At 35.8% G+C, this 23,727-nt stretch overlaps 1 protein-coding gene across 1 annotated transcript in view; it reads right to left on the bottom strand.

Moving 5' to 3' along the window:
• The window catches only part of CAAP1 (caspase activity and apoptosis inhibitor 1), a 51,517-nt gene that overhangs the window by 5,687 nt on the left and 22,103 nt on the right, over nucleotides 1-23,727 (bottom strand). Inside the window, exon 5 of the mRNA XM_044265567.1 lies at nucleotides 17,740-17,813. Coding sequence (XP_044121502.1) covers nucleotides 17,740-17,813 — 74 coding nt within the window. The remainder of the gene's footprint in view (nucleotides 1-17,739; nucleotides 17,814-23,727) is intronic.

Below are 23,727 nucleotides of genomic sequence, written 5' to 3'. Positions count from 1 at the left end.
TTTTACTTGCTACAAATTCAATTTAGAATAGTTTTAATGCATAAAATGGAAGCATATCTAAAACGTTATGAGTGACTGCATGCTTGTGAAACTCCTTGATAATGAATTATTAAATTAAACCAGGAGACAAACCCTAGAACATGGAATAATTAAATATCTGTCTGAATTCCTGCTGAAGATGGCAAATTAAGCACACATATCTAATTCCCTTCCCTACCACGAACCACTGAAGTGACAGAGAACAGACACTTAAAAATACAATAACAGCATAAAAACTGTAAAGCAAATGAAGATAAAACTAATATCAGTCCTACTTAAGTAAAACATAAAATGGAGAATCCATAAGGGAAAAAAAAATCAACAAATTTAGCTAAATAAATAGTAAGATTCCTGAGGGAAAAAATAAAATACCATAAATAAAAAAAGACAGAGGTACTCTATGAGCAAATATTAATGAAATACATATTTTCATGGCAAATATAAGAATACATACAATGTCTAAGTATCATTAAGAAATAACTAAAAACATGGGCAAAGGGTAGAAACAAGTCAAGCATTTCACAAAATATGAAATATAAAGCATAGAAAAATACATTAAAAAATGCTCAACTCGGGACACCTGGATGGCTCAGTTAAGCGTACACCTTAGGCTCAAGTCATAACCTCAGGGTCCCGGGATCTAGTCCCCCATGGGGCTCCTTGCTCAGCAGGAAGCCTGTTTCTCCCTCTGCCTGCTCTACCTGCTCTGCCTGCTGCTCCCCCTGCTTGTGCTCTCTCTCTCTGACATAAATAAATAAAATATTTTTTAAAATGTTAATTTCTAATCAAGAACTAGAGGTTAAACCAGTATTACTTTTAACTCATTAATAAAAAGAGGAATTTTATACATCTGGACAAAGTTTAATAAATTCATAAGGTGGAGAAATGATCAAGACATGATTAAGTCAACAAAGTAAGCTAAAAAGTGATAATCATATTTATGTTAAAAATAATATAAGTAAATTATTAATTATGGTTATTTCCAAGAGAGGGAAGTTAAAGTTGTAGAGGAAGAGGAAGAAAATTAGCTTTCCAATTTTGCTCTAAGAAAATACGTATTTCTTCAACCATTTCCAAGAAAATAGCCTGGTAAAAAGTTTAAAAAGAAAAAATGAAAGCATAAAAGGGTATCATCTAAAAAGACATTTTTCCAGATTTTTACAAAATTAAGCAAGCAGGATGAAATTGATAGAAAAATAAAAGCAAAGCCAAACCACAGCCAAAGACACAACAATAAGTAGAATTCTTTCTTAGAGAGTTTTGGAAGCAAGGAAGAGCTGGCTATGAAACATACAGCAAGATAATTAAATTAAATCCATTCGGAGTAATTGGACCAACTAAACCCTTCCTATTTACCCTTCCCCTCTATGCCACAGGCCCCGCACTCTACTGGGAGGCCCACCTCATCCATTTAAATCAAAGGGCTCTCCTAGAGAAATATATCTAAGGAGCTACTGATGAAACCCAAACTAGCTTCCAGAAAAACCCAGCTACAATAAATAAGGAACCAAGATGAACAAAGGAAGAATAAAGAAAATTTAGGGATCAGAAGATAATCTAATGGGGGAGAAGGAAGGGTGGAGGAGTCTACTTAGTATCCTGACAGAGAACAAAGGGGACCCTGCAACTATTATGTAAGTACATGGTGTACTGAAAGAAGACCAGAGAACAAGAAACGTTAGAATTTAAAAATACAATCAAAAGACTGGGATCATTCCCTGCATATTTTCAGACCACAATGCTCTGAAGCTAGAACTCAACCACAAGAGGAAGTTTGGAAAGAACCCAAATACATGGAGACTAAACAGCATCCTTCTAAAGAATGAATGGGTCAACCGGGAAATTAAAGAAGAATTGAAAAAAATCATGGAAACAAATGATAATGAAAATACAACGGTTCAAAATCTGTGGGACACAACAAAGGCAGTCCTGAGAGGAAAATCTATAGCGGTACAAGCTTTTCTCAAGAAACAAGAAAGGTCTCAGGTACACAACCTAACCCTACACCTAAAGGAGCTGGAGAAAGAACAAGAAAGAAACCCTACGCCCAGCAGGAGAAGAGAAATCATAAAGATCAGAGCAGAAATCAATGAAATAGAAACCAAAAAAACAATAGAACAAATCAACCAAACTAGGAGCTGGTTCTTTGAAAGAATTAATAAAATTGATAAACCCCTGGCCAGACTTATCAAAAAGAAAAGAGAAAGGACCCAAATAATTAAAATCATGAATGAAAGAGGAGAGATCACAACTAACAGCAAAGAAATACAAACTATTATAAGAACATAGTATGAGCAACTCTACGCCAACAAATTTGACAATCTGGAAGAAATGGATGCATTCCTAGAAACATATAAACTACCACAACTGAACCAGGAAGAAATAGAAAGCCTGAACAGACCCATAACCAGTAAGGAGATTGAAACAGTCATTAAAAATCTCCAAACAAACAAAAGCCCAGGGCCAGACAGCTTCCCGGGGGAATTCTACCAAACATTTAAAGAAGAACTAATTCCTATTCTCCTGAAACTGTTCCAAAATATAGAAATGGAAGGAAAACTTCCAAACTCATTTTATGAGGCCAGCATCACCTTGATCCCAAAACCAGACAAGGATCCCATCAAAAAAGAGAGCTATAGACCAATATCCTTGATGAACACAGATGCAAAAATTCTCACCAAAATACTAGCCAATAGGATCAACAGTACATTAAAAGGATTATTCACCACGACCAAGTGGGATTTATTCCAGGGCTGCAAGGTTGGTTTAACATCCGCAAATCAGTCAATGTGATACAACACATCAATAAAAGAAAGAACAAGAACCATATGATACTCTCAATAGATGCTGAAAAAGCATTTGACAAAGTACAGCATCCCTTCCTGATCAAAACCCTTCAAAGTGTAGGGATAGAGGGCACATACCTCAATATCATCAAAGCCATCTATGAAAAACCCACTGCAAATATCATTCTCAATGGAGAAAAACTGAAAGTTTTTCCACTAAGGTCAGGAACACGGCAGGGATGTCCATTATCACCACTGCACAGAAATCAGTTGCATTTCTCTACACCAACAACAAGACAGAAGAAAGAGAAATTAAGGAGTCAATCCCATTTACAATTGCACCCCAAACCATAAGATACCTAGGAATAAACCTAACCAAAGAGGCTAAGAATCTATACTCAGAAAACTATAAAGTACTCATGAAAGAAATTGAGGAAGACACAAAGAAATGGAAAAATGTTCCATGCTCCTGGATTGGAAGAATAAATATTGTGAAAATATCTATGCTACCTAAAGCAATCTACACATTTAATGCAATTCCTATCAAAGTACCATCCATCTTTTTCAAAGAAACGGAACAAATAATTTTAAAATTTATATGGAACCAGAAAAGACCTCGAATAGCCAAAGGGATATTGAAAAAGAAAGCCAAAGTTGGTGGCATCACAATTCCGGACTTCAAGCTTTATTACAAAGCTGTCGTCATCAAGACAGCATGGTACTGGCACAAAAACAGACACATAGACCAATGGAACAGAATAGAGAGCCCAGAAATAGACCCTCAACTCTATGGTCAACTAATCTTTGACAAAGCAGGAAAGAATGTCCAATGGAAAAAAGACAGCCTCTTTAATAAATGGTGTTGGGAAAATTGGACAGCCAAGTGCAGAAAAATGAAATTGGACCATTTCCTTACACCACACACAAAAATAGACTCAAAATGGATTAAGGACCTCAATGTGAGAAAGGAATCCATCAAAATCCTTGAGGAGAACACAGGCAGCAACCTCTTCGTCCTCAGCCGCAGCAACATCTTCCTAGGAACATCACCAAAGGCAAGGGAAGCAAAGGCAAAAATGAACTTTTGGGATTTCATCAAGATCAAAAGCTTTTGCACAGCAAAGGAAACAGTTAACAAAATCAAAAGACAACTGACAGAATGGGAGAAGATATTTGCAAAGGACATATCAGATAAAGGACTAGTGTCCAAAATCTATAAAGAACTTAGCAAACTCAACACACAAAGAACAAATAATCCAATCAAGAAATGAGCAGAGGACATGAACAGACGTTTCTGCAAAGAAGACATCCAGATGGCCAACAGACACATGAAAAAGTGCTCCATATCACTCGGCATCAGGGAAATACAAATCAAAACCACAATGAGATATCACTTCACACCAGTCAGAATGGCTAAAATCAACAAGTCAGGAAATGACAGATGTTGGCGAGGATGCGGAGAAAGCGGAACCCCCTACACTGTTGGTGGGAATGCAAGCTGGTGCAACCACTCTGGAAAACAGCATGGAGGTTCCTCAAAATGTTGAAAATAGAACTGCCCTATGACCCAGCAATTGCACTACTGGGAATTTACCCTAAAGATACAAACGTAGTGATCCAAAGGGGCACGTGCACCCGAATGTTTATAGCAGCAATGTCCACAATAGCCAAACTATGGAAAGAACCTAGATGTCCATCAACAGATGAATGGATAAAGAAGATGTAGTATATATACACAACGGAATACTATGCAGCCGTCAAAAGAAACGAAATCTTGCCATTTGCGACAACATGGATGGAACTAGAGCGTATCATGCTTAGCAAAATAAGTCAAGCGGAGAAAGACAACTATCACATGATCTCCCTGATATGAGGAAGTGGTGATGCAACATGGGGGCTTAAGTGGGTAGGAGAAGAATCCATGAAACAAGATGAGATAGGGAGGGAGACAAACCATAAGTGACTCTTAATCTCACGAAACAAACTGCGGGTTGCTGGGGGGAGGGGGGTTGGGAGAAGGGGGGGTAGGGTTATGGACATTGGGGAGGGTATGTGCTTTTGGGTAAATTGGAAGGGGAGATGAACCATGAGAGACTATGGACTCTGAAAAACAATCTGAGGGGTTTGAAGTGGCGGGGGGTTGGGAGGTTGGGGTACCAGGTGGTGGGTATTATAGAGGGCACAGCTTGCATGGAGCACTGGGTGTGGTGAAAAAATAATGAATACTGTTTTTCTGAAAATAAATAAATTGGGGGAAAAAAAAGAATATCTAAAAAAAAAGAATTTAAAAATACAGTGATCAACAGCAAACATTCAGTGGTTGCTGGAAGATAGTGGAAGAAAGGAAACACTCTAAATGTAGAGAAGAAATAAAAGTACATTTAAAATATGCTATAAAAGTTAAGAGATCAAGATGAATTACCCGAGTCCAACAACCTAATATAATTAACTCAGCAATTACTGAACACCTACCATGTAGAAGACACTGTTTTAAACATTAAGGAAACAGCAGTGAATAAAAAAGTCCCTGCATTATATTTAAGTCATAAGGGACTATAAATACATATCAGGTATTATAAAGAAAAATAAAGCAAGGATAAAAAGACAGTAGCAGGATGCTTTCACAAAGACTGATCAATGTGATGATATGGTAACATTTGAGCAGAGAACTGAATAAAGTGATAGAGTAAGTCAGAAAACAACAACAACAAAAACAGACAGTAGAGAGGGAAAATAAAGAAATATGAGGAAAAAGTGATCTGAGATGAAGATCTTCACATTGAAAAGACTTGCCAACTGCAGTGTATCATACCTGAGACACATCCTGTAAAAAATCAGAACTCTGGGGTAAAAAAAATTACTAAAAATTCTCAGAGGAAAAAAACTCGATTACTAACAACGCCAGCCTCAAGAAATAAAGAGAATTCCTATCAGCCACTGTGGACAAGATCATCACAATGGCTAGGAACATGAGCACAAAAAAGAGGAGTAATGGTGTATTATGTGCCTCAAGGACACAACATTGGTTCTAATATATTGTCAAAAAATTGAACATGAACCTGATTAAGCCTCTATACCTAACTAACAATTTACAGAAAAAAAATTAAATAAAACAATGAGATGCAAACAGCAAAATTCAAACTGAGAAAATCTGACAACCCAGTTTCTTTAAGAAATAAACTGCAAAGAGAGGGAGGTAAAGGAAAGTGGGATGGGAAGGACAAGCACACAGATGAAAAAGAAACTTAGTATTAACCAACTGTAACATAGGGAACTTATTCTGGATCTCCATTCATACAAATATAGTTTAAAAAATATTTTAAGACAGGGGTGCCTGGATGGCTTAGTTAGTTAAGCATCCGGCTCTTGATTAGCAGCTCAGGTCATGATCTCAGGGTCCTAAGATCGATTGAGACCCAAGTAATGCTACATGGTGGGTGTCAAGCGTGCTTGAGATACTCTCTCCCTCTCTCCATTAAAAAAAAAAAAAAAAACTATATATATAACATATATAAAAACAACCAGAGAAATCTGAACACTGGATATCTAAGGATTAAAAATACCACTGTTCTGTAATCCTTAATGAAATAATCGATGTCAACAGTAATTAATACCAACTAAAACCATTAGGTGGTAGGGGGACAACATGTGTACCAATCCATTAATCTTTTTTTTTTTTAAAGATTTTATTTATTTATTTGACAGAGAGAAATCACAAGTAGACAGAGAGACAGGCAGAGAGAGAGGGAGGGAAGCAGGCTCCCTGCTGAGCAGAGAGCCCAATGCGGGACTCGATCCCAGGACCTGAGATCATGACCTGAGCCGAAGGCAGCGGCTTAACCCACTGAGCCACCCAGGCGCCCCAATCCATTAATCTTAATATCGCAATACTAACCAATGAGTAGTATGTTATATCTGAACAGTTTCTGAATAACTGATATTAAGCAATGTTAGCTTTTTAAGGCATTATGATCATCCTTAAAAAGAGATCTCTAATTTTTGAGATTCAAACATATTGAAATATTTACAGATGAACTGAAAAGATGTTCAGAATTTGCTTTAAAGCAATCTAGCAATATGAAGCAGGTAGTGGTATGGATAAAAAATTAGTCAGAGGTAAATAACTGAAGATGGAAAGGAGTACATGGGATTTAATGCTCCTATTTTTTTCTTATTTTTGTTTGAAAGTTTCCAAAATAAATCTTTTTTTTAAGAGTTGATTGCTATTCAGAAACCTAAAATAACATTTTTCACATTATCTAAAAAAATACACATATATATATCCTAGAGGAGAACACAAGAAAATCCAAAGTCCAATACTCCTATTAGGAATAGAGCTGGTTATTATTTTGCTTTGTTTTCTTTCTTTTTTTTTTTTTATTATACTTTTTTTCCCCCAATTTATTTATTTTCAGAAAAACAGTATTCATTATTTTTTCACCACACCCAGTGCTCCATGCAAGCTGTGCCCTCTATAATACCCACCACCTGGTACCCCAACCTCCCAACCCCCCGCCACTTCAAACCCCTCAGATTGTTTTTCAGAGTCCATAGTCTCTCATGGTTCATCTCCCCTTCCAATTTACCCAAAAGCACATACCCTCCCCAATGTCCATAACCCTACCCCCCTTCTCCCAACCCCCCTCCCCCCCAGCAACCCACAGTTTGTTTCGTGAGATTAAGAGTCACTTATGGTTTGTCTCCCTCCCTATCCCATCTTTGTTTTCACTTTTAGATTTTCTCATCTCATTTTAAGTTGATCACATTCGTGGTTATGCCATTTAGAACAGCACATTTCACTCTAGGTCCTAGGTCCTTCCTTCTCTAGAATTTCAACTCTCTAAGGCTTCCAGTGTTACCAACCTGCTAGAATCTCATTAGTAACAAAGTCCATAGCTCACTGGATAGCAATGCTATGCCTACAGGGATTTCTTTTCTGAGACAACAAAAAACTTTGGTTTTACTAAATTTTAAGTTATAAGGAACACAATTCTATAGTATTCTAGCTGTAGAAAGTCAACTTGTAAGTTTTAGTGAGTTCTAGCCTTTTCAAGAAACCAAAACTTTATTTTCTGAAAAAGAAAGAGCTGCTTTCTTTAAATACATAAATGTAGTTTTTATAGAGGACTTTAACCTTCTCAGCAAAACTGACAGAACTTGGTTATTCTTTCATGCTGTGTTTTAAACTACTGATTTAAATTTAAGTGTATCGTGTTAACCACCATATTCAAAAATTAATCCTGACACTATCTGTTACTGACATAAAAAAGAAAATGCAAACAATTTAATAAAGAAGAACTGTCTAGTAGTCTGCCAACCAGACACTGACCTTCTGGAAAACTGAGCATCCAAAGAGCCTGTAAACCTAACTTCTGTGAATGACAAATTCAGAGATTATCTAAGAATCAATAAATATTCACTTAGTATCCATTATCTATGCCACAATAGTGCTGTAAAGGTCACAGAAGAGACAGGACTTACAAAATGCTACAGGTAGGGTAAACTAAATATATGCAGCATGATGAAGGCATAGATTTTTGCCTTTATAGTCCTTATGTTTGCTTAAAATATGGACATGATAAAGTACTAAACTGTGCAAATATAAAGTATGCCAGAATTTCAGAGTATAAAAGGCAATAGGGAAAAGTCAAGGAGATTTTCATAGGCGTGGGATATGAAGTAGGTCTTAGAATTTATTAGGTGATGTTGACAGAAGAAGAAATTCCAAGTGTAAGGGACAGAATGGAATGACAGGTGCTAGAAATAAACTCAATACAGAAGTATGTGAGCCTAATAGCATAAAACACACATGAGAATATATAAAAGGATAGTATCCACAATTACTGCTTCTGAAACCATAACCATTCTACGAGAAAAAGAACAGGGATCTCTTGCCAGTCTTTACAATGGGTCAAGTAAGTAATTAAACAGGCAACAGTGGTAAGAACTAGGTGCTATTTAGTGAGAGAGATGAGGTAAGGTGAGCACAAGTAGGTTAGGGAATGCTTCATTAATTTGGAGACGTCTGATCTTAAAGAACAAGTAGCTGACTAAAGTAAGAGTCCATCACTGATGTGAGTTTAATTTTCAGATTTGGACAAACTGCATGACAGGCACTAAAACTTATAGTTACACATGACAGAGTCACATTTATATTTTAAGATATGCTGTGAACTAGAAACATGACAGAGCATCATAGTTCTATGTTCACAAAAAGGTAACTTCTACAACATTACAGGACAGTGCTGAGATGCAGTACTGACATCGATGCTCAGTAAAACTCTAGGTTTCTTAAGAGGTTAATGAGCTGTGAAAAAAAGTTTTAATTAGTTTAGACAGAGTAGGTAACATCTGATCAGGATCTAAATGATACACGTAAGACTCATGGTTATCTTGCGGTGGGGAGCACACAGGCAGAGAGAATAGCAAAAGCAAAGTCCTTGGAAACAGTGTTTGTAGTGCCAGAGGAAGTGAGAAGGAAGGAAGAGAAGACCAATGGGGAACGTGACAGAACATATCACTTACGGCTTGTACTGGCCACAGGACGGAAGGACTTCACATTCTGTTTTGAGATGAGAAGCTATGGGAAGGCTTTGATGAGAATAGTGACATGACCATTTTTCATTTTAATTTTTACGGTCATTCAGACTGCTATACGGAAGAGACTACAGGGGAACATGGGTAGAAATACAGGGATCAGCATGTTGTGAGAATAGGTATCAGAATAATATGGCTAAGAAGAGGTGAGAAGTGGCTGGATTCTGAATATTGTAAAAGTAGAGCTGAAAATTCGTTGACAGAGATGAAAGACAGCAGTCAAGAATGATTCCCAGATTCCTGGCCTGGACACTCAGAAGAATGTAACTGCTACTTACTGATATGGAGAAGACTGCAGGAGCAGCAAAGGTTGTAGGCGGAGTGTTACTGTTTCCTTCTTTGTTGCCAAGGTATCAGGGAACAATCTAGAATTTACCCTGGAACACAGTAACTTTAAGATGCTTACTGAACATCTAATAAGTAAGCTAGATATAAAGGGTTGGAAAGCAGCTCTGAACTGGTTAAAATAAGTTTGTAGTTGCCAGTCTTAGAATTACATAAGATGCAGAAAATAAAGTCCAGGGACACCTGGGTGGCTCAGTCAGTTAAGCATCTGCCTTTGGCTCTGGTCATGATCTCAGGGTCCTGGAACGGAGCCCCACATCAGGCTCCACACTTGGTGGGAAGTCTGCTTGTTCCTCTACCCTTCCCCAACTCATGCTTACTCTCTGTCTCAAATAAACAATAATCTTTTAAAAATAAAAAAAAATTTTTTTAAAGACAAAAAGTCCAAAGAAAGGTGGTGGGTGGGGAGGGGCTGTCTCAGCAACACCAAGAGTTCTCCCGTTTTAAGAGGAGAAACAGGGACTATACAATTTAAGGCCAGACACAAGTAGGTAGGAAAAATTAATTTACTCATCTATTTTCCTTTACTACAGAAGTTCTTTCCAAGCCAGGCTATATTTTATTTATCTTTCTGGTGCCTAGCACAAAACTACAATTCACTTGTTGGAAGAAGGGATCAGCTTCAAAATCTGAACAAACATCATTTAGAAAAATATTAAATTCATTTTCCATAATCCAAAGGACACACAAGGACAAATGAGCAGAAGTTACATAACAGCCGCCTATGATTCAATATAGAGATCCTTTTACCAATTAGAGACAGCAAGAATGATACTGAGGGGATGAAACAGAAAATTCTAATGGCAACAATAATCACGGCAGAAGTAATTATAACAAGAGCTGATATTTACTGTGCATCTACCATGTACTGTTCACTTCTCTAAAGCACTTTACATGTGTTAACTCATTTAATCTTTATGCCAGCATATTGGAATAGGCACTCATATTTGTCTTCTTTTTTTTTCACTGAATAAGACTTTAATTTCTTAAGTGGCACTCATATTTATTATTCCCATTTCACAAATGATGAAACTGAGGAACAGAATTTAAGCAGCTTGCCCCATAGTTCACACAAATGAAGTGGCAGAACCAAAATCCAAATCCAGGTATATTTCAAAAAAGAAAAAAAAATCTACACATTGAAATATTCTATAGTGCCTCCCAGATCTTAACAGAATCAGAATGACCACTGAAGCATCACAGATGAAAATGGTGGTTCACACTGAATTTATCTTCTTCTTGTAGCTCCTTTAAGCCCACCTGAATAAATAAAAAATAGGAGACACGGAGCTAAAAAGTATGTTTTAAATGAAAAATTATTTTTTAAAAAGATTTTGTTTATTTATTTGACAGAGATCACAAGTAGGCAGAAAGGCAGGCAGAGAGAAAGGAAGAGGAAGCAGACTCCCTGCTGAGCAGAGAGCCCAATGAGGGGCTCGATCCCAGGACCCTGACATCATGACCTGAGCTGAAGGCAGAGGCTTTAATCCACTGAGCCACCAGGCGCCCCTAAATGAAAAATTATTAAGAGAAGGAAAAGAGAAGACAAAAAACTGGGAGAAAATATTCACAAAACACACCTGGTTAAAGGACTGGTATCCAAAATATAAACAGAACACTTAAAATTCAAAAATTAGAAAACAAACAACCCAAGTAAGAAATGGGCAAAAGATCTGAAGAGACAAGTCACCAAAGAAGATACATAGATGGCAAAGAAGCCCCTGAGAAGATGCTCAGCATCATAGGTCATCAGGGTACTGCAAAGTAAAACAATACGATGCCACTCACACATCTATTAGAATAGTCAAAATTCAAGTCACTGATAGCACCAACTGCTAGCAAGGATATGGAACATCAGAAATTCTCATTCACTGATGGCAGGATGTAAAATGGTACAGCTTTTTCAAGGACAGCTTGGCAGTTTCTTACAAAACTGAACTGGGTATTTACCCAGAGTTGAAAGCTTGTATCCATACAAAAACCTGCATACAAATGATTACAGCAGCTTTATTCATGAGCTCTAAAATCTGGAAGGAACTAAGATGTCCTTTAATAGGTGAATGGATAAGCAAACTGCAGTAAATCTATACAATGGAAGATTATTCAGCAATAAAAAGAAATGAGCTATCAAGCCACAAAAAAGACATGGGAGAACCTTAAATGCATACTGCAAAGGGAAAGAAATCAATCTAAAAGACTATATACTACATATGATGTTGCAACCAAAACTTCTAAATAAATAATAGACTGTGATATAGGATGTGCACAAAATTCAAAAACTGGTAACAAAATCTGATTTCAAGCATAATGTTTACTATCTTTCCTTTTGTAGGAGTACTTCTATATAAGGAGATACTTCTGCTAATCAACTGGACAAGAACATAATTACTGAAAAGCACAGTGAATCCAAAGGGGATCCAAACATCTATCGAAGGTTTGGACTATGTTAACCTCCAAAGCAGCTGTCCTAAGACTATGTCTAGGATCCTATAAAACACATCACAAGATAGAATGGGTATAATTTAAAGAAAAATGGAAACCAACATTTTCCTCATATACTGAATCAAATTCTTCATAATGTCATTCTTGACAAAACACACACAAAGCATTATGCATCCCAAAACTTTGCCAGTTTACTTTTTAATCCAGAAAAGTTGCACAATTAAACGTAACAGAGGAGCCTTCAAAAAGAAAAAAGAAACAGTATGGGCTAATCCGCCAGACAAAACGTAATTTTCACCCTTTTGTTCAACTACTACACACACAAAGAGACAAATGAAAAGGCGGGAGGATCCTGTTTGGAGTCATTGCTGGTAATAACTTGTGAAAAAGCTCAAAGGAATGAGAAGAGAAATGTAAATTCTTTAGTCGCACTGATGGTTACACCACAAATCTCTTTTTACTTCACCAACTGCTGAACTGGACATCATTTCCCCAGAATGAATTTCTAAGAATCCTTTAAAGAAGTTAACTCATGTTAAGAAGCTGCATTCTGTGAATACTTATTTGTTAGAGCCACTCAAGAAGATAATCAAGGGCTAGAAAAAAAGAAATTAGAGCCGAACTTTGAGAACAAATCAGCTGTACATCTGCTTCTCTGTTTCCAACTCCAAACGCCCTGAAACAATTTTATCAGTTTCCCCACAGCTCTCTCTCACTCGTGCCTGCAATTTAGGTCTTCAAAGGATGAGGAAGCACAGAGTTCACTTGCCAATCCAGAGACTTCTACAGCAGTATGTACACATAAAACTCCTGCAAATGTTGCTTAATTAACTGATGATACTCATTCTTTCTTCTTTCACAAAGCAACAGAAGTCTATGAGGGCATTTTTCTCATTATCTTTTTAACTTCTTCAAACTTGTTTGTATTCCTTCAGCTAAGGCTAGGAAGTTCTTTTCAGCAAAACTCAACTCCTTTTTAACAGCCAATTCATTTCCTTATTCTATCTTATTCAAGTCCCTCTACTTACTCACCTTTGCTTCTCACAGTGCAGTATTACCTTAGAACAGTAACAATAACAGCAATAAGAGCACAGATCAGTTGAGGTTTCCCATTTATCCTTCACCGTAAGTATTCCAACAGTCTCATATAGTTTTATATTTAATACCTTTGCTAAATATTGGCAAAAATCTCTTCCATCACAATTAATTTTTAGAAGTAATAAGTGAGTAAGCTGTGAACATCACTGATTTTTATGATAGTCTAAAAGTAGCTTCTCAATTTCATTACTTACATAAACATATCAGTGAAAATGTTTTCAAGTACCTGCTCCAGTATGTACTTGTACTTATAATATGTAACATTACAATAAGTTAGTGTGCACTAATACAATGATATATGGAATCAGAAATTTTAAAATGGAGAGACAAATACGTAACTTTATATATATTTACTTCAGACGTATTGGTATTCTTTTTCCTGCATTCTCTGGAAGTGTGTATTATTATACCTCAGCGACCACTAGTCTTAAAGGCCAGAAAAAAAAAAAAAAGGCCCATAGAAAATAAACTTCCATCATACAGGTTAACCACTGATAAACATTTTTCCCCTATAAAAGTCTACCTTTCAACTTTTTGAAGCTCTTGTTAACAAGTGAATTCTTACAGCTGTTCATCCTACACTATTCATGAACTGGAAGGTCAAGATGTAATTACCATGAGGCAACTACATTACTTTTTTAAAAACACAACAGTGGCAGAATTTGAACCTAACCACAGCAAAATTTGGTGTTTATTTTGTTTGCAGGTCCTTCTCTAATAGAAAGGAAGAATAATTTTCTAATAGAATAAAAAAAATAAAAAAAGAAAATACAGACACTGCACTAGGCACTAGTCTTTACAAGTAATCTGACGGCTAGAAAGGAACTTCAAGATCAAGGCCAAAGAGCCAAACACTGCTTCAATTTGCTCTACAACAGAGCCACCAAGTGGAGGTTTATGTAACCTGTGTTCAAACACCCTTCAGCAAAAAGGAAGGAAGCCCATTCATTTTCTGGGATTTCTGATTATTTGAGATAAATAAATTGAACCAAAATCCATCTAATGATAACTCTATCTACTGGCCCTATTTCTATTCTCAGAGGCAATACAGAAGAAGCTTAATCACTCACTTGACAGCTCTTCAAATAATTTAAAATGAGTGCTAAAAACCTCACCTCCTATTCAAACTAAGTATCCAAATATGACTTAGCTACTTCTCATATACAGTTGAAAAAAAATTTCTCAAATGCAAAACTAAGAGCTATATTCTTAAGTTACAAAGGAGAATAATTAGCAATATATAGACCTGGTTGAAAACCTTAAAGCAGTAATTTAAATATAGACCATTATTTAAATATTACTGAACATCTTAAGCAAATTTATTTATAGATATATATACACAAAGAGAACTCATTAATGTTAGCAGAGATCTGATATTTTAAAAATATTTTCTACAAATTAACTATTATATTAGGGGCACCTGGGTGGTTCAGTTGGTTGAGCCACAGACTTGATTTCAGCTTGGACTGTGATCTCAGGGTTGGGGGATCCAGCCCTGTATCAGGCTCTGGGCTCAGAATAGAGTCTGCCTGAGATTCTCTCTCCTCCTCTCCTTCTGCCCCTCTCTCCATGCCCTCCTGCTCATACTCTCTTGAGCTCTTTCTCTCTTAAATAAAGAAATCTTAAATAATTATTATTTTAAAAACTTAGCTAAACCTTTTCAAAAATACAAGCCCTGAGACCCTCCAGGAAATTAATCAAAGATCTCAGGCTTCTACAGGTATATGTGCTCATGTACACAAACACAGCTGTGCTGAAGATAAAGAGCAAAACTATAACTGATGTTTCTTATAAAGCTGCCCTCTGGCTAAAAATAAGCTAGGAAACTAATCCCAAAAGAAGACTTCCTATTTTACCTATTTTACCAATCAATCAACCAGTAGATTATATTTACATTTAAATAATGTTTGCATAGCGAAGGAAGATCTTCAGCTATTAGTCCATCATTAAAGTGTGGTAGAAGTTAGCCCACAATCTGATACTCATCTTCAGCACAGCTTGTTTCATAAATTATATTTCCTATCAAAAAGATGGATGAAATGAGAACTAGGCAAAAAACGCAAATTTCAATTAACTAATTCACAGTTAATATTTCTCAATATTTGAGTATTTTAGAAGCTGAGAAACTGAAAAAATTGAACATGTAATTTAAATAACGTGTCAGTATCACATATTATGAATAGGTCACATAATAAGACTGACTTTATTCAGAAAGAGCAAAGAAAAAATTCATTGTTGCTTTATGTTTTGGTCTATTGAACAAAGGGTTACTTTAATTCTAAATAGGCTTCCATGAACTTGCTTAAATGGTCAAGCCATTAAACAAAACGACAATACATTCACGAGGAGCATTATATTCTGTTTTTATGGGGCTCACTGTAGTAGGCAAGAACAGCCAGCTTTGCAAGAAAAGTCAGAGACAATAGTAAATCAATTTTGCAAGTTTTGCATATTAAAAATAGACAACATTAGTTCATTTTTAAAAAGGCACTAATCTCTATTGAGACCACTAGGATTTCTATTTCTTGGTGTACCTCAGCTTCTTGGGGAACTCCAACCAAGTTACTTACTCTCTGATTCAGATTTTAGCTGTACTAATATTTACCTAGAAGATGTTCCACATAATTGAGTATTTTAGATAACTTACGTTCATTCCATAATGCAACAAAACATTTTATATTTTAACTATATTGTAGACATTTTTCTAGAAGATTTTACCTTTTATTCCCGCTTTTCTTAAAAAAAAAAAAAGAGTGCAACTTAATTTAACCATTCAAAACATGCACATGAACTGTACTGCATGATGGTATTGCTGTGCTCTAATCTTATGTTTCTTCACCTCTACCTGCTGTCACATACTGATGATAGTGTGTTCTTGATGTTTCTGATTGCTACATAAGAACCTAAGAGTGTTCTATATTGGCTCCCGAGCATAAAGACTTGAGCTTTGTGGTATCTGGCTACTCCTGAGTTCTTTTTGCCTCCATGGCTGGTTTTTAAATGACTGAAGTTACCATTTAAAATCACACCAAAATGGGCTTTTGACACTGGGAAGCGAGTTCTAAAGAGCTCCAAGTACCTGAACATGAGAGCAGAAAAACATCTTCCCTTAGAATGCAGCACTGGCTAATTTGTACAATGAGGTCCCCATTCTTTTTCCCCAGGAACTGGAATCAACCATGTCAATTACATGACATTCTTCTCTCCACAGATAATCTAATAGCATATCCTTCACAATGCCTCCTCAATAGATGCAAAGAATGGAAACATTCAGATAGAATAGCAGAGTTGTCCAATTACTCATGAGGTATAAGAGTTACATGAAGATGATGTGTGCTTAGCATTTATTTATATATGACAAGTAAATGTAAATGAAACTATGAATCTGACTTTATGTCTTTGCTGGGTGCTCAGTAGCAGTCAGAATATAAAGATGTAAATTTTTTTTTGTCTATTTAAGAGGCTAACACAACAGGACTTCTGAAAAACAATGGAATTCTTGAAACCATCAGAAATTTTTGTAAAACCCCAGAGTACATAACTGGAAGTACAGAAAAATCTTGATTTTTGTTCTCTCTACATGTACATGGAGTGAATCACAAAACTAGTTATCCAATTTTTTTCACTTTGTCAATTAAGCATTAATAACAGACCACAAGTAAAAAAAGGAATTCTGCCTAAATAAACTGATGACCTACTTCTCTCTCCCAAATAAGTTCTTTTGACACAAATTTTAGAGAAACTATTCTAAGCCAATCAAAGTTTAGTGGCTTATGTAATAAATAAAACAATCATTTTGATTATAGCAGATTCTCACTGCTATGAAGTAATTTTCTCAGGACAGAGGAAAAATGTGAGGTGGTCTTTGAGTAACTAATAAAAATTTATTTTACTTTCAATTTTCCCTTCAAGAATGAGAAAGAAACAAAAAAGACATGTGAAAGATCAACCCTATGGATTTATTTGGCTTAAATAAATTACAAATTACCACTTCAGTTCTGGCTGGTAACGTCAGAAACTACTGATTTATAAATAAAGAAGGGAGTAATAACAAAGTCCCTCTGCAGAAAAGAGAAAAAAATTCACCCCATTAAGTTTTTTCCCACATACAACCCAAAGCTATCCAGTTAATGTATCTCTAACATCCTGCAGCTGATGATATATAGTCGAGATCACTAAATTAAAACTACTCAAGATAACAGCTTTCTGGTGGCACTGCAACCAAGTTATCACTAACAGAACTACTCCAGTGGCTAAAGAAGTCATGAAATAAAGACTATGCTCTTTGTTCTTTTAATCTTGGACCAAATAAATTATTCTGTTCCCTTATCTGTAAAATGGGGGCCAGCTGGAATACTGAAAATTTGTTAGTGGTAAAATCCTTATAATCTTCAGGTAAACAATATTAAAAAATTAACTATTTGATTCATACCTTGTTTTAATTCTAAACCTTCAGGTTGCTTGTTCTCTCTCACAGCTGAAGTAGAATCTACACAGATGTCTTGTCTGAGGAATAAAAACAAATAAAACAATTTTTAAAACTGTATCTGATCAAATAATGCTTACTGCTCAGATTCCCAGAATTAAGTCACACACTTGGGAAAACACAATGACTCTTCTGAGCCCCCAGGACAACATTCAGTGCACTAAGAAAACTCAGAAACATGTATACAAGTGTCAAAAACAGTAGCTATAAATCACTACCAATTTAAGCAGTATATGTCTTTGTAAAAAGCAAGAAGCAAACTGGAAGGAATATGGAGATAACTTTTTCTCCTTTCCAATAACCTTCAGGATAGCTGTGGGAGAAATCACAACTTACAGAGGAATCCAATAATTTTCAACTTCCAGAGTTCTATTTAATGGGCACTTTGGCATTCAAATTATTTTAGATACTTTGATGTCTATGGTATGTGTGAAATACATATTTTATATGTAATATATATATATATATAATCAAAGTAAATGGATTAAAGTACAAGATCATAACAAAGTTTTGATTCACCATGTTCTCCAACAGAGCAGTAAACTAATGTTCTTTCTTAGAGGGCGTTATACCACCTAAATATTAATGTTACAAATACTTCTCAACAAAATAAATTAATTAGTTACAAATATTCAAAATGACTATTTTCTTTCTAAGTAAGTATTACCTTCTGGAGAATTTCTATACACACCCTAAAACTAACATATAAGAAATACTGCAGGAATTTTCCTACTCACAAAATTACTTCTATCCACTTAATAACAAATCCTTCAAATAACCAAAGGATAAAGACTTGTGATCATTTCTTTTGAGTTTACAATATTCTTTTCCATCAACATATTTGGCACTCACCTGTTTGTTTTATGTTAAAAGTTTTACTAATACAAGCACAAACTCAAATAGAGACTACAAAATTATTTGGGTCTGATATTAGTTAGGACATATAAAAAATTAAAATTGAGATACCTGTTTTATACTTCTTTCTAGATCACCTACTCAGATTTTATTCTTTGACCAGAATAACCAGCAAATCCCAAGGAAGGTATCAAGAAATATTCTTTGGCAATCCAGGGACAGATAAAATGCCAATATAGTACATTAAGAGCTTTGCAAGGAGTACAGTTAAAATGTGCTACGTCAAACCTTACAGTCAAATTAGATTTTACCTACTGGGAGCATTAATCTACTTCTAAGTATCTTCCTTTAAAGAAAATGTTTGTTTGCTCTTACACATCCTTGAATGGGCACTTAATTCTTCTTCTAAACACATATATCTAAACGACCTAAACAAAAACATAATGTAACATCACCATTAAAAGGGCCATTGGTGGGTCACCTGGCTGGCTCAGTCTACAGAGCCTGTGACTCGATCTCAGGGTCATGAGTTCAAGGCCCATGTTGGGTGGAGAGATCACTTAAATAAACTTTAAAGAGCAGGGATGAGGGTGGGGGTTGGGCATATGCAATACCCTAAGGATACAACATCACCTATGCAATATTATAGCTGAGGATGTATGACCTATATCATGGGAAAAAATCATCAGTTAAACCCAAAATGGAAAAAAGTAATGTTCTATTAAAAGAGGGTGAGGAGTTAAATGTCAATGTTATAAAAGACGACAAAAAAAAAAAAAGGTTGTGAAAATATTCCAGGTTAAAGGAGGCTAAAGAGCCCTGACAATTAAATGTTATACTTGACATGACACTGCTGAACTGGAGGGGAAAAACATTATAAAGGACATTACTGAGTCAGATGACAAACAGAAATACTGACAGTAAACTGGATAAAAGTATCATACCAATGTTAAGCTTACTGACGTTGACCCTGTTTTATTGTTATAAATAGCATACCACTATCCTTAAAAAAAAAAAACAAAGCACAAGGTACTATTTCGGGGTAAAGTGTTATAATGTATGTAACTTATAGCCTCAAATGTCTTAAAATAGACACCAAATAAAGAGATGTAAAGCAAGGGAGTGCAAATAGGATAAAATATTAATAATAGGTCAATCTAAGTAAAAGGAATATGGATGTTTCTTGTAATGTTCTTATTCTTATAACATTTTAATAATTCATGAAGTTATTGCCAAGTAAAGATTTTTGCATTACAGTATGCATTATTTTCTTTTTTCTGTGAAAGCCCCTTTGTTTCCCTTCAAATAAAACTGGACATCGCTATAAAGATTACCTGATCCCATAAAGAATTCCTTTTATTGCCCAAAGTGAACTTTTATAACAGTATGTTTTACTTTGTTACGTTTGAACATGCTATTGAAGAAAGTCACCAGAATTTCAGACAATATATACGGTACAAGTACACCACCTTGTGGCTGAAAAATTAAATGCTAGATGCTTTCCCATCAGTAGTATCTGAAGTCAGAAAAAATATTCCAGAAAAATAGCTGGAATTTTGAAATCTATACGAGCTAATTTTTCCAAGATGTAGGCTTTGCAACTAAAATTATATACATACAGAGCTATCTAATACAACTGAAAGATTTCCACCAAAGAGCATGAAAGAGAAGATATACACAAAAAAAGAAATGTCTTAAAAGTGTAAGAAAACCACGAGTACATTTCTTTTTATTTCTAGTTTCATTAAAATAAAAAAAGTCTACTTCCAGATAAGACATACGAGGTGTGAGAGTTGGAAAAACTAAAGTAATTCTAATTTATATTTAAATGGCATTTAAATATTTCTATCAAATACTTTAAGAATTTTATAACAACTGTAGGAGTGCCTGGGTCGCTCACTTGGTTAAGCTTCCGACTTGATTTCAGCTCAGGTCATGATGTCAGGGTTGTAAGACCAGCCGTGCTTTGGGCTCCATGCTCAGCGTGAGATGCTCTCTCTCCCTCTGCCCCTCCCCTGCTTGTGTGTATGACACCCTCTCTCCAATAAATAAATCTTTTATGACAAAGAATTGGGTAACAACTGGAGAAAGAGAGAGAAAGCACAAGAGAAAAGTAGGAGAGGGAGAGAACACACTGCTAAATCTTGTTTGGGTTACAAATCTTGCAATGACTTTTGTATTTCTTTCATTAAGGAGGGAAAAAATAGCCCATTTTTATTTCTCTAATTCCCTTCTCCTATCCACAGTACTCCTCATTAAAGTAGCTTAATATATGATCTTGGCTTTGAATTATAAGAGAGCTGTATACCGATCTCTGGGATTCAAGTCCTCAAACCGTAACAGTCTGACTTTTTTTTTTTTCTTAAAGATTTTATTTATTTATTTATTTGAGAGAGAGAAAGGGTGAGAGAGAGAATGAGAGGGAAAAACGTCAGAAGGAGAAGCAGACTCCCTGCAGAGCCAGGAGCCCGATGTGGGGCTTGATCCCAGGGCTCTGGAATCATGACTTGAGCCACCCAGGTGCCCCGACTTCCTTTTTTTTAACCCAAACATAATTTCACTCTTGATCCTTTCTTAACACAAAAAAATAAACTATTGGGATTATATCAAAATAAAAATGCTTCTGGACAAAAAAGGAAACAACACTAAAAGGCAACCTACAGTACGGGAGAAGAATATCCAAAATGTAGAAAGAACTTCTAAAACTCAACACTCAATGGATTTTTTTGTTTATTTGTCTGTTTGTTTTCCAGAATTCAATGGATTTGTTGTTTAAGTCAGAATAGTACACTGGGGAGATCTATGGAACTTAAGAAAAATTACACATGCGAATTACTAAAAGTTTAAAATAAATTTCTAAAGAGAAAAAAAGTCAATTTCTTGTACAAATAAAAAAAAACACAGAAGATACCTCAATGGGCGGATAAAGAAGATGCCAGCGTCTTCTCATTTTTGGCAAAAGTAAGCTGACAATCAGGCAAACTGGCATAACAAAACTCTTAATTCTCCTCACTCTCCTGGGAATAAAAAACAAAGGCTAAAAGAAGCCAGCCTATCATTCTATGAGCTTTCTTTCTACCATCAAAAACAAGAAACAAAGAAACTAGAGTAGCCAAAACAATTTTGAAAAAGAAGGACACACATTATCAGTTTGCTATAAAGCTACATTCATCGGGACGCCTGGGTGGCTCAGTTGGTTGGACGACTGCCTTCGGCTCAGGGCGTGATCCTGGAGTCCCGGGATCGAGTCCCACATCAGGCTCCCAGCTCCATGGGGAGTCTGCTTCGCTCTCTGACCTTCTCCTCGCTCATGCTCTCTCTCACTGTCTCTCTCAAATAAATAAATAAAATCTTTAAAAAAAAAAATAAATAAAGCTACATTCATCAAGATACTATGATGTTGGAGAAAGGATAAAGTTATAGACTGATGGAACAGAAGAGAATCCAGAAATGAACTCATGTAAACATGATTAAATGAGTTCCAACAAAAGTGCAAAGACAATTCACTGGAACTGAACAAATGGTGCCAGTACAGCTGGATATCCATATGGATAAGGTTTCCAACCCATACCTTGCACCATACACAAAAACTAACTCAAAATGGTAATAGATCTAAAAAATGTAAACCTATAAAACCTCTAGAAGAAGATGCAGGAAAAAATCCTTTGTGACTTGTTAATAAGCAAAGATCTCCCCCAAAAGCATGGTCTATAAATAAAAATAACTGATCAACTAGATTTCCCCCAAATAAAAAACATCTACTGTTCTAAGGAAATGTTGAGAGAATAAAAGGCTAGTGAGACCGGGAGAAAATATTTGCCAGCCATATATCTGATAAAGGACTTGTATTCAGAGTATACAAAGAACTCTCAAATCAAAACAAGAACCAGTTTAAAAAACTGGTTTAAGGGGCGCCTGGGTGGCTCAGTGGGTTAACCCTCTGCCTTTGGCTCAGGTCATGATCTCAGGGTCTTGGGATCAAGTCCCACATCAGACTCTCTGCTTGGCAGGGAGCCTGCTTCCTCCTCTCTGTCTTTCTGCCTGCCTCTCTGGCTACTTGTGATCTCTGTCAAATAAATAAATGAAATCTTAAAAAAAAAAAAAACTGGTTTAAAAATTAAGTCACTTGATCAAGGAAGACATACAGATGCAAATAAACATAGTACCAGACATAGTCAACGTCATTTATTATTAAGGAAATTCAAATTTGGAACTACAATGCCCTATCACGACACATATTTTAAAATGGCCAAAATCAGAACAGACATATGGAACTCTCAAATACAGTACCAGCAAGGACACAGACAAGCCCTTTAGCAACCCACCCCACTCTTAGTACTTGACTAAGGACAATGAAAACTCATTGTGTTCCTATCAAAAACTTGTACGCAAACATTCATAGTGGCATTATTTGAAATAATCATAAACTGTAAATAGATGAAATGTCCCTTTATTAATTTTCTATTGCTGCCATAACAAATTACCACAAACCTGATAGCTTAAAATAACATAAAGGTATCATATTACAGTTCTGTAGTTCTGATATGGTTCCAGTATGGGTCTCATCAGACCAAATCAAAGTGTCCACAGGCTGCATTCCTTTCTAGAGGCGCTAGGAGAGAATTCATGTTCATTTGGGCTGCTGGCAGAATTCCGTTCACTGAGGTTCTTGAACCAAAGTCCCTGACTCCTTGCTGGCTATAAGCTGAAAATCATCCCCAGATTCTAGTCAAGTCTCATGTTGGGTCTCTCTGACCTCTTCTGTCTTCCTCTTCAACTTTTAGGAACTCATAGAATTAAAGGGGGATAACCTGGGTAATCCAGGATAATCTTCCCCATCTCAAAACCTTAACCTTAAACAAATCTGCAAAGTGCCTTTTGTCAAATAAAGTAACACACTCTCAGGTTCTGAAGATCGGAGTGTAAACACCTTTGAAGGGTCATCATTTTACTTACAAAATTACCTCAAGTGGGGAGTGAATAAATAAACTATAGTATGTACACACAATGGAATACTAACTACTTAGCAATCAAAAGGAAGAACTATTGATATACAGGATGATACAAATGAATCTCAAA

The sequence above is a fragment of the Neovison vison genome, chromosome 9, assembly GCF_020171115.1.
Source record: "Neovison vison isolate M4711 chromosome 9, ASM_NN_V1, whole genome shotgun sequence".
NCBI lineage: Eukaryota > Metazoa > Chordata > Mammalia > Carnivora > Mustelidae > Neogale > Neogale vison.
Note: the sequence above shows the minus strand (reverse complement) of the source record. Positions and strands in the feature narration are given on the sequence as shown.